This window comes from Hordeum vulgare, chromosome 3H (genome assembly GCF_904849725.1).
Source record: "Hordeum vulgare subsp. vulgare chromosome 3H, MorexV3_pseudomolecules_assembly, whole genome shotgun sequence".
Lineage (NCBI taxonomy): Eukaryota > Viridiplantae > Streptophyta > Magnoliopsida > Poales > Poaceae > Hordeum > Hordeum vulgare.
In genome coordinates this window covers 576,649,256-576,661,423 of record NC_058520.1, presented here as the reverse complement: position 1 = coordinate 576,661,423, position 12,168 = coordinate 576,649,256, and the positions used below count along the sequence as shown (strand labels likewise).

Genomic DNA, 12,168 nt, shown 5'->3' with positions numbered 1-12,168 from the left:
CTCCTCTATCACTAACTTCTAAGACACGCATACGTGTGGGTTAGTAGAATTTTGAATATTGCTCCATCTTAATTTCCTATTCCACTCTTATGGAATAGAGTACCAGCATTTTAGCAGAACCAATACATAAATCGTATTCACTTTTCATTTCAGACCTCTTTTCCCCCATCTCACTTCTGCTGCTTATTTGGATGTTTATGTGACACATAGAAAGTTGGTCATATAATTAATATATACCCCCTCTGTCCCATAATATAAGATTGTTCTTCAAGCTATGTGTACAACTATAAGAAAAAGAAAGAGAAATTGTGTAAGATGAAGAAAGCTAACTCTATTACTAATACTAATAAAGATCCAAAGGCATCCGTGCGAACACAACACTGAGTTATTAGGTGATTGTCCAGCAACACAACTTTTCACATAATTCAATCCATCCCCAGTGCGGCATGTTAAACACCACATGAAAAAGATGCTCTAAAGGAACAAATAGCTAAAAAGGGTGTGCCATGAAAATTGCTAGCATCTTCTGCCCTGAGCTTGTGTTGCTCGATCTGATTTCCCCAGAATGTGATATCTGCAATTGATGTGATCCTATTATGTGGGTCCCATTGCTACAAACTCGCTTGATTTAAACACCTGTACAAAAGGTACAGTTCAAATAAATAAAAAACAGATGAAGAACAATAATTTGTATAACTCGACAGAGCATAACTCTGGCAATGTCAGGATTCAACAAGAAAATATGATTGCGTTGGCTAGTGCATGAAGCTTAACAATCACCACCAGTACACCCTCCTACAGCACGAGTGCCTCACACTACTTACCCACAAGAAGTAGATTGTGCTAGGATTTAATTAGCACATGTCAGTGACCACATATCTTTATGTCACCTGATCAAGTCATATACGTTCCTCATGCTGAACCCAAACGCGAATCACAACATATGTTATCTAAACTCTTTAGGTCACTTTATATCTGGCCCAACCGACTTACTGAGTTCTTATACAAACAGACACTCCCTATAATAATAATTGCCCATGTATGTTCATCAAGAATCCTCGACAGGATTTTGCAATATCTCAATGTATGTTGATGATTTAATATCATTTCAGATTTTGCAATATCTCAATGTATGTTGATGATTTAACATCATTTCACAACACGCAAGTTATTGACAAAGCATGTGATCATCCTAAAACAAGACTATAAGATGAAGGAACCACATTGGGTTGTTCTAATTTATGGTCAAAGTTCAATTTTGAAATGTGTGCGCCCCTTATTCATTGGAATGGAGGGAGCAGGATGTGGAGCGGTGGAGGTCAAAAGCATGCAAAAGAATCGAAAGTGCCTTTCTGCTCCCGAGCTCATTTGAGCTCAGGTGAACAGTAAAATCGAAAAAAAATCAAAAAATGTTCAAAAAATTCTGAATTTTTTTAGACCAACTTTGACAAAAGTTCTAAGTGCATGCAAAAATTTGGCATGAACTAACATTTCTACACGGCGTGGAAAAATAAACAAAATAGACACTCTGAAAATGCGCATTTTCAGAGCATCCATTTTGTTTATTTTGCCACGCCTTGTAGAAATGTTAGTTCATGCCAAATTTTTGCATGCACTTAGAACTTTTGTCAAAGTTGGTCTCAAAAAAAATTCAGAATTTTTTAAACATTTTTTGAATATTTTTCCGATTTTACTGTTCACCCGAGCTCAAATGAGCTCGGGAGCAGATACTCCAGATACTCCACGTCCCAAAAGAATCAGCTATAGGACACAAGGGACCACAGTTGCAAAAAGTCAGACAAAGGAACGATGTATAGGGACAAGCACACGGAAGAGAAATCATTAAGTCGTGGTTAGGCGATCTAACGATGGTGTGGGTAGCCGATGCATCCCAAGATATCAGCCGTGTGATTTGAAGACCTCTCCAAAGTATAATGCAAATACACAGTAGCCACACGCTTGAGCCCAACAACAACACGCAACCTTGTGCAGCCCACAGTTGTCGAACTCCAAGCACAGACACACTGACCTTCATTGCTCCACGTGCTCGCTCGGGGCATCTCGCAGCTCTTAAGCTTCATGTACTAGCCAACGCAACCAAAATTCCGAACTGATGAAAAGCGCTAGTACAATCCACATATACTGTAATACCCCCTCTCACGTGTGACGGGAAGACAAGTCAACACGTACAACCAGAAGAGAGCGACGACGCACGAAACTTATGTGTTGAACCGGTATGGCCCAGCCCATACAAGTTATCTCTTAGGGCCCAGGCCCATGTAGTGGGACTGACCTAAAAAGGATGCTCCCAGCCATCCCGTTACTAGCTCAGCCGCCACACACAAAAAACACAGCTGCTGGAGGTACTCCTCTCTCCCTCCCGTACTCCTCTCTCCCTCCCGTTCCTACATGGTATCAGAGGCCAGGTCCGGCAAGGCCTGACGGACGGCGGCGCCGGCCGGCGTGGCTGCGGGGTCCGGTGGGGATCGACGGCGGCCCTGCGCGCTGGAGAGGAGGCGGCTGTGCGTGGGCTGTGCGCGCGCGAGGAGGAGAAGCGGCTGCGCGGGCGACAGGGCGACGGCTGGTGCTGGTTCCTTCCTGCCCCGGCTCTCTTATCTCTCTTTGTTCTGCTGTGTTTCTGGAGGTGGAAGGGAGAAGGAGAGAGGAGGAAGCGAAAGAAGGGCAGCTGCTGGAGTCTGGGGTTGCGGCTGCTGCTGTTTGCCCGAGAAGGAGGTTGCAGCTGGTGGTGGTGGTGTGCACTACAGGGGAGACCGGGAGCTGGGTGCTGCTGCTAGAGGAGAAGGTGCTGGTGGTGGTCTGTTCCTGGAGCTGCTGCTGTGCTGTTAGTGGAGCTATTGTTGTGCTGTTCCTACTGTTGTGCATCTGAGTTGCTGTTTTTGCTGTTGTGTGTTGGTTCTGCTGTGGAGAAGTGAGGCTGTGGTGCTGCTAGAACACCAAAGATGGCTGAACCAAATGCTCTCGCTGCTGCTTTCGAGAAGCTCATGGAGTGGGGAGATCCCAACACATGTCATATTTGTGGGGAGGTAGGTCATTGGAAGAGGGAATGTCCAACTCGTGGTAGAGGCACGGGATACAACAGAGGGGGCACTGGCAGAGGCAGGTATGCTCGAGGCAGAGGTGGATACCCATGAAACTCAGGGGGGCAACTTTCTAGAGGCAGAGGTGGCTACTCAGGGGGCAGGGCGCATATGGTAGTTGAAGAGGACACTGGGACGTCACAGGGCAAGGGAGTTGATGAGGCTGCCTATGGAGACTTTGCTCACTTGGCCTCCACTGATGAAGGTAATTCGATGAAGGCATTTCTTACTCCTAATGAGAGTGCTTCAGAGTGGGTCTTAGACTCTGGAGCATCTAAGCATGTTGCGGGTAATTCCTGTGTGTTTGAGTCTTACCATAAGCATGCTCCTACTCACAAGGGCACTATACAAACTGACGATGGTACCAATCAGCCTGTCGTAGGGGTTGGCACAGTCAAATGCACTTCAGCCATCTCCTTATCATCAGTTTTGCATGTGCCAGCTTTTCCTGTCAATTTGGTCTCTTTCGGTGCTCTCATTGATCAAATAGACTGTCGTGTGATCCTTGACAAGTTCGGTTGCTTGATTCAAGAGCGAAAGACGAGCCAGACGGTTGGAACTGGCACCAGGCGTAAGGGGCTCTGGTACATGGACCAGGAGGTGCAACCGGACTTGGTGTGTGCTGCGACCATGGAGGACAAGGAGAAGCAGGCGATGATCCATCATTGTAGAATGGGTCATGTATCTTTTGATAAGATGAGTAGAATCTTTCCGGATGTTATGTGTGGAATAGGCAAGGGCAAGTTGACATGTGATGCTTGCGAATATGCAAAACACACACGAGCCTCATATGTGAGTAAGGGGCTTAGGAGCATATCTCCTTTTATGCTCATTCATTCCGATGTATGGACTAGCCCAGTAGTGTCAATGAATGGAAAGAAGTATTTTGTTACCTTTATTGACTGCTATTCTCGTATGACTTGGATTTACTTGATGCGTCACAAGGATGAGGTGTTTAGCTGTTTTCAGAACTTCCATGCTCTTGTAAAGAACCAGTTTCAGGTGCAGGTCAACGTGCTCAGGACTGACAATGGTACAGAGTATGTGAACAATATTTTTGGGGATTTCATGGCTAACCAAGGAATTCTTCATCAAACTTCATGTCCGGACACCCCACCTCAGAATGGAGTGGCCGAAAGGAAGAATCATCATATTCTTGAGGTTGCTCGGTCATTAATGTTTACCATGAATGTGCCTAAGTTCTTATGGGATGAAGCAGTTATGGCAGCCACGTACCTGATCAACCGGACACCTTCCAGGATATTAGCTATGAAATCTCCGTCTGAGTTGCTCATTGGAGATAATAAGTTTGTTGTTTCCCCAAAGTTGTTTGGCAGTACTTGCTTTGTTCGTGATCACCGACCATCTGTTGGAAAGCTTGATCCTCGGGCAGTGAAGTGTGTCTTGCTGGGATACTCTTCTAGTCAGCAGGGGTATAAATGTTGGTCTCCCTCTGAAAAACGCAGGTTCGTGAGTATGGATGTTACCTTCAGGGAGTCCGAGCCATTCTATGGTACGCCGACTGATCTCAGTCTGCTATTTGCAGAGCTTGACCACCTACATCATGTGCACGATGGTCAAGAGGGGGAGAAGGATGTGTCTCATACTCAGGGTGATTCTGTGGGCAATAACACTGCTAATGATGTGCAAGTTCAGGTCCAACCAATAGTAGGAACAATTCCGATTAGTACTCTCACTGATGATGATGTGCAGGTTCCTGTCGAACCAACCGTCGATACACTTAAGATTGGTGCTCTTCGGGTTCCTGTTCGAGATCGATGGCAGACGAACACCCTAGTGTACTCTCGACGGCAACCACACGTGCAAGGGGAGCAACAAGGCAGTGAGGCAAGAGTGCAAGGGGAGCAGCAAGGCAGTGAGGCAAGAGTGCAGGGGGAGCAACAAGGAAATGAGGCAAGAGTGCAAGGGGAGCAGCAAGGCAATGAGGCAAGAGTGCAGGGGAAGCAGCAAGATAGTGAGACGAGCTCATCTGACACAGTGGAGTTGCCCATTGCATTGCGAAAGGCTACACGTGAAGCAGCAAGAAAGGGTGAAGTAGCAAGAAAGGCTCTACCGAAGGATGATGCTTGTGATGATCTTGATATTGGCAATTTTGTGTCTTATAAGGCTTTGTCACCCACATATAAGGCGTTTGTTGCCTCCCTTCAAACTGTGTCAATTCCAAAGGATTGGAAGGCTGCAAAGCAAGATCCGAGGTGGCATGAAGCGATGATAGAAGAGTTGGAAGCACTAAGGAAAAACAAGACATGGGTGCTAACCACATTGCCGGCAGAAAAGAAAGCAGTGAGTTGTAAGTGGATCTATACAGTGAAGCAGAATCCTGAAGGGAAGGTGGAACGGTATAAGGCCAGATTGGTCGCCAGAGGATATAGTCAAACTTATGGAATTGACTATGATGAGACGTTTGCTCCCGTGGCAAAGATGAACACAATAAGGATATTGGTCTCCTGTGCTGCAAACTTTGGGTGGAAGTTGCATCAATTAGATGTCAAGAATGCCTACTTGCATGGTGAGTTGCAAGAAGAAGTGTACATGGAAATACCACCAGGTTTGGGTACTTCAGAGACTACGGGGAAGGTATGCAGGCTGAAGAAATCCTTGTATGGACTGAAGCAATCACCAAGGGCCTGGTTTGATAGGTTCAGACGTGCTGTCCGTGGTATGGGGTATGGTCAGTGTAACGGTGACCACACGATGTTCTACAAGCACTCTGATCGGAAGATCACCATTCTTGATGTTTATGTGGATGACATTATCATCACTGGAGATGATGAGGAAATAGAGAGATTGAAGGGTTGTTTGAGCAAGGAGTTTGAGGTAAAGGATTTGGGTAACCTAAAATACTTTCTTGGCATTGAAGTGGCTCGGACAGAGAAGGGAATCTCTTTGCGCCAACGAAAATACACCTTGGATCTCTTGAGTGACGTGGGCATGATGGGATGTCGTACTGCCCCTACTCCGATTGAACAAAATCACCAAGTGACAGCACAATCAGGAGAGCTAGTGAATAAGGAAGAGTATCAGAAACTGGTTGGAAGGTTGTTGTACTTGTGTCATACCAGGCCTGACATTACGTATGCTACGGGGGTGGTGAGCAGATACATGCATGAACCAAGGAGTGGGCATCTTGATATTGTGCACAGAATCCTGAGATACTTGAAGGGGACTCCAGGTAAAGGGTTGTGGTTTGAGAAGAGTGGACATCTTGAGGTGGATGGCTATAGTGACTCTGACTGGGCCAGTTGTCAAGATGATAGAAGATCAACTTCTGGTTACTGCGTGTTTGTGGGAGGAAATTTGGTATCATGGAGAAGCAAGAAACAGCCGGTTGTGTCTAGATCAACAGCAGAAGCTGAGTATAGAGCATTATCTCAAGGGTTGTGTGAGATGCTCTGGGTGAAGTACCTACTGAGCGAGTTGAAACTTCTGAGGAAGGGGCCCTTGAAGGTGTGGTGTGACAATCAGTCAGCTATAGCCATCGCTAATAACCCAGTTCAACATGATAGGACAAAGCATGTGGAAATTGATCGGTTCTTCATTAAGGAGAAGCTTGATGCCGGGGTCATCAGTCTTACTCATGTCAGTTCTGGGCAGCAGTTTGCAGATTGTTTGACAAAGGGTCTGGGAACAAAGGATTGTAACTTGGCATGTGACAAGATGGGAATGATAGATATCTACCACCCATCTTGAGGGGGAGTGCTGAACCGGTATGGCCCAGCCCATACAAGTTATCTCTTAGGGCCCAGGCCCATGTAGTGGGACTGACCTAAAAAGGATGCTCCCAGCCATCCCGTTACTAGCTCAGCCGCCACACACAAAAAACACAGCTGCTGGAGGTACTCCTCTCTCCCTCCCGTACTCCTCTCTCCCTCCCGTTCCTACATTATGTATGACTCAAGAGGCCTCTACATGGACACAAAGGAGGGCTACCAACAATTTTTAATAAATTGCGAAAGTCAAGACTTGAACTCAAGACCTTAACTTCGGATACCATGTTAACCTTCATGCATAGCCAATGCAACCAAAAGTCCGAACTGATGGAAAGGGCTAATACAATTCACATATACTGTAACAGCAGCCAGCGACATTCCTGAATTCACGACTTATTTTTTAGATGTTCATGATCCAGTTTACTGCTCGTGTCTCTGTTTTCTAGTGGAAGAATCTCAGATTTATCTAGATACTGGTTGGAGGATTTGGACTGCCTCCCCAATGATATGATGTTTGTATGAACCCTAATTCTATTATTTAAATACTGGTTGGAGGCTTTGAACTGCATTCTGAATTATATGATGTTCGTATGAACCCTAATTCTGTATTTCTGTGGGTTTAAAGTTTTGGCATATTAAGACGCAGCAAGATTAGTATAACGATATACTCTGGATCTGCCAATCCTGCTTAATATGTAGTTATGAGAACAAAGCAAACAAATGACAAAAAAAAAGTTGGGTGGTGTGGCATGAAGCGGAGTCAGGTCGCTAATGGTGGCAAGCCAACAACAATGAGGCAGTTTTGGATATGTGAAGCAGTGGAGAAGAGATCAAGGGAGGGCAGAGCTAAAGATAGGAGTGGCTGCAACGTGGGAACAGGTTCATTATGTGGCAGCTTATGCGGTACAGTTATACTCCCTCCGTTTCTAAATACAAGTCTTTTTAGAGGTTCCACTAGAAGACTACATACGGATGTATATAAACATATTTTAAAGTGTAGATTCATTCATTTTGTTCCGTATGTGATCTCCTAGTGAAATCTCTTGTACTGTCCCAAAATAAATGTCTCAACTTTATACTAGCTCTAGTATAAAGTTGTACTAAACTTGAGACACTTATTTTGGGACGGAGGGAGCATTTAGGAATGGAGGGGTTTCATACAACAAATTTTCCAGTACAGTGCATGAGGATTCAAAAAACACTCACCTCCTCAAGAGGTTGTCTAAGCATGTTGTAGTATCCATGTTCATAATGCCTTGTGTCCCTCCAAAACTGAAGAAGCAAACCAAATAGTGAACACAACAACACAATAGTCCCAAAGTTACAGCAAGATATATATACTTCAACATACATGCTCAAGATTTCCCTTCCACACCTTGTTTGCATGATCAACCTGTCAAAAGTTGCCGATGAATGTATATTTAACTGAAGGAAAATTACCATGAACAAATGAGTTATAAGTTGACCTTTAGGAGGAGGTCTGCCATTTGAACAGTGTCATGACATGTATCATCTTTTCTTGGTAAGAATTTTTGAAGATCCTGATATTCGAGAAAAAGAATCGAGCCTAATCAACCATGGCATATGAGACAATTTAGATAGCAAAAGAAGTATACCATTATTCCTTGGATTGCATAGCATCCATCAAAGCAATTCTCAGTTAAATCATTAAATTTCTCCACCAATTTCGTAAACGATTCCTTAGCCTTCAAAGGAAAAAAACATGGTCACTATGAAATATGGAATTAAATATAACAGTTATGAATAAGAGAAGTACCCAATCAATAGAAGAATCATCAGTGCTGAAAAAGCCTTCTTCATCCAGCAGATCCATCAAACTTGCAAGTTGATCTTTTACCTGGAAGTTTCCAATGTGAATACATGGTTGAAATGAGCATAATCACAAGAGATCAATGTTAATCCATAGTTCAATTGAGGATTTTGCACCAAAACAAATTATTGGATAGTCAAGATATTCAAAATTAGTACGGAAATCTTGTCTTGGGAAACAAAACAAACAGGAAATTCAGCATGATGTGCAAAGTCTGAAGTTTTTTTATCCTAGAAGAATTGCATTAAATTATTATTGAGAAGCAGAGCCCTCCATGGCAAAGGACAAGCATCGCCAGGGAGAGAAGACTACACCAAACCTCGCTGAAAAGTTAAGTTGAAAATGCGGAACAGGTTTCCATACCTTATCATTAAGAAGGAGATCTCTCAACTTTTGAGTGTAAGAGTTCATTTCGTGTCCCCGCTTAACAATTTTGGCCTTTCGCTATAATAAAAGAGTAAAAGTGTGTAGGAGAATAATTTGTAACATAAATCATCAAAAACAGAAGTAGAAGAGTGTAAAATCGATCAAGGAATTCATGCGAATTAACAAGTACCTCAAAGGACATTTTGGCAAGATCGGCATCCAGTTCTGCAAACTGAGCATCCTCATCATCTCTACGAGCACTTTCCTGAAAAAAGTGAGCATACAAACAATGCATAAAGGAAATAACAGATAGATGTGTGGAGCTATACAGTGGAACGTTTCCAAGAACAGAAAATGATGTTCTACCATGAAAGAATGGAAGTCAATAGCATGATCCCATGTGCATGTAGCCAAATAATTATCGAACTCTTCATGCAGACGTACTTGTTTTTTAGCTGTATAATACTGGAAAAAAGGACCTCACAAGTTAGTACAGACTAGAAAGTGACCAAGTTAAAAGAGCTAAAGCACCAACAAGTCAAAATTAGTAGTCCTGAGATGGTAACAACAATATAGGTACAGAATATAAGGCTGAATAAAAGAATATATAGATTACCATTTTTGAAACTATAGGTTTCCATTGAGTTGTATTTTAAAGGGACAAATGATAGGCTAGAGAATGCAGGAGTAGGTCGAAAAGCAAGAACACATTATTTTTGCAACTGAATTTCAAGAGAATTATACTCCATATGACACCCTGGCCTTATTTAGAGTGGGCGAGTGGCTGTTGAATCCATTATCGACAATGGTGAGACGACCAAGTTCTGGTCTAACTGCTGGTTGCAAGGTAGAACAGTGGCGGAGTTGGCTCCTAATTTGTTCTCTTTAATTCCCAAATGAGACATTAATCGGTGACGCTGGCTCAAGCTCATACCAACCAAAGATGGGTGGCTGACATTAAGGGAGCACTAATTGTGCAAGTCATTGTCGAATATCTTCAAATATGGGAATTGGTTGACAACCTTGTCTTACACCATGATGTGCCGAATCAGCACAAACGGTGCCTTAACTCAATCAGGCTCATATACCAGTAAGTCAGCCTATGATTCTTGCTCTCTGGGATCCACATCGAGTTTGCGCCCTGGAAAAGGATCTGGAAATCTTGGGCTCTGTTGCTTCGATTTTTCATCTGGTTGGCTGTCAAGAAACGCTGCTGGGCAGCTGATTGGTTATCTAAGTGTGGGCTGCCGCACTCTCCTGCTTAACCTTTGTGTGATCAGGAAGAAGAAGAAATTTCAGCACATCCTGGTTTCTTGTCTGTTCTCATGGCAAGTCTGGATGCTGGTCCTCCAAGAGTTGGTATGTCAGCTACTGCCCCCTAACCTGGCGCAACTTCTTTCTCCAGGTGGTTGTGCGGTGTTATCAAGAGGGCTCCTAAAGAGATGAGGAAAGGTCTCAAGTCCCTCATCATTCTGGTTGCCTGGGAATTATGGAAGCACAGGAATGCTTGTGTGCTGAGGGAGCAAACCCAGTATTCCTATGGTTTTACAAGTGGTGGCTAGTGCAAGTCGTTTGCGGTGCTTTGCTGGAGCTTCAGCACTCCACAAATTGCTCCAGTGGTCGCGTATCCTGGATACTTAGCCCACCCTGGGGTAGTGTGTGGTAGTGGTCACTGTTCTTCTGTGTGTGGCGCAACTGTTTTTTGCGTGTGTTCTGGGAGCAAGCCTGTCAGCCTCTCCTTTGTGTACTTTATTCCTTTCTGAAATGACACGCAGCTCCCCCTGTATCGTTCGAGAAGAAGAAAAAAGGCAAGCTTATAAATATGTGTTCTTGTGGCTTATAAGCCAAAACTAAGCCCAACAAAACAACCCTAAGCTTAAGGCAGTAACCTTTGTAAGCTTGCACCTCCGTTCAGCACTCAAAGTTAAACCTCAAACGGAGCATAAACTGAGTTTACTGAAACAGATTTCAGAGCTTAACTAACAGCTAATGTATAATTTTGTGAAGGGTCCTGAAACTCACTTTTGGCAGAAAAATTGGACTAGGTTGTTTTCTCTGGCTTCTTTGCCTAGAATAATACTTATATTTTGTCAGGACACCATACAAGTAACCCTGTAACACCGATGCTAGAAGACACCAACAGGCAAATTAACAACTCTGGCATTCCTCCATCTCTGTTGGTGATATACTATATTCCAATGAAGTAACTTATGCCGGACTTCACTAAGTCCACGCAGGTTAATCCTCCAACAATAAAATCTTATAAGTATATCCAACCATTTAAACAATCAAAGCTTGTCCGCTGGGAGAAGTGTATAAGAAGTTGAACCAACAAGTCTACTGATGTACTATAACATATACATAACAAAAGAGAACTCATAGTTCTCTTCACACAGATTCAACAATTGCATGCATTCACATCATGTGCTAGTTTTAGATATAAATATATCTTCCACATATGAGCATGTGCACACCAAAAGTTATACGATAGCTATGCTTATAGCCCTATACTTGCATGTAACAGTCCTCAGTTCAAAAAAACAGCCCCTCGGTTACTAGCTTAATAGGTACTCCCTCCATGCTTGAAAAGAAGACATACAAGTTTTGCCTAAAGGCGCAAAGTTTGAATTGAGTTTGTAGGAGAAACTATCAACAACAATACTAGATAGGTATAATATGAAAGCATAATTTTATTGTACATTCAGTTATACTAATTTGGTATTGTAGTTGTTGATAGTTTTTGTATAAACTTGGTGAAGCCTGACACTGCTGGACTTCAATCAAAATTTGTAAGCCTTCTTTTCAAGCACGGAGGGAGTACATAATTGTGTTACACAGTTCTAGTAGTCCCATGACACGTTTAATGTACCATCTGACCATCTCGTCAGCAATAGCCTAATCCATTAGAATATCAGTGCACATAGCACAGTTTGGATTTAAAATATGCATGAATACAACTTTGGGGATGGGGAAATACAATTAAAAATAGTAATGGCGTACCCCAGACTGTTCCTTCCTTGTCTTGATGTATACCGATGCATATGGCCGCAAATGCGCCAAGAAATCAGCAGGGTCAGGTTTTAGTGGCTGTGAGAAGGAACTAGATTAATAAAGTTCTGGCCATGCCTCCCAAAAAAGAAAA

The 12,168-nt window shown here is 43.3% G+C and overlaps 1 protein-coding gene across 1 annotated transcript in view; it reads right to left on the bottom strand.

Moving 5' to 3' along the window:
• Positions 1-200: 200 nt before the first annotated feature.
• Positions 201-12,168, bottom strand: part of LOC123442076 (protein HASTY 1-like) — a 34,042-nt gene continuing 22,074 nt past the window's right edge. Inside the window, exons 32-41 of the mRNA XM_045118187.1 lie at positions 12,027-12,113; positions 9,393-9,491; positions 9,217-9,291; positions 9,024-9,104; positions 8,607-8,687; positions 8,446-8,535; positions 8,296-8,370; positions 8,181-8,222; positions 8,036-8,101; positions 201-636 (exon numbers count right to left, since the gene is read on the bottom strand). Of these exons, the coding sequence (XP_044974122.1) occupies positions 595-636; positions 8,036-8,101; positions 8,181-8,222; positions 8,296-8,370; positions 8,446-8,535; positions 8,607-8,687; positions 9,024-9,104; positions 9,217-9,291; positions 9,393-9,491; positions 12,027-12,113 (738 nt within the window). The 3' untranslated portion in view covers positions 201-594. The remainder of the gene's footprint in view (positions 637-8,035; positions 8,102-8,180; positions 8,223-8,295; positions 8,371-8,445; positions 8,536-8,606; positions 8,688-9,023; positions 9,105-9,216; positions 9,292-9,392; positions 9,492-12,026; positions 12,114-12,168) is intronic.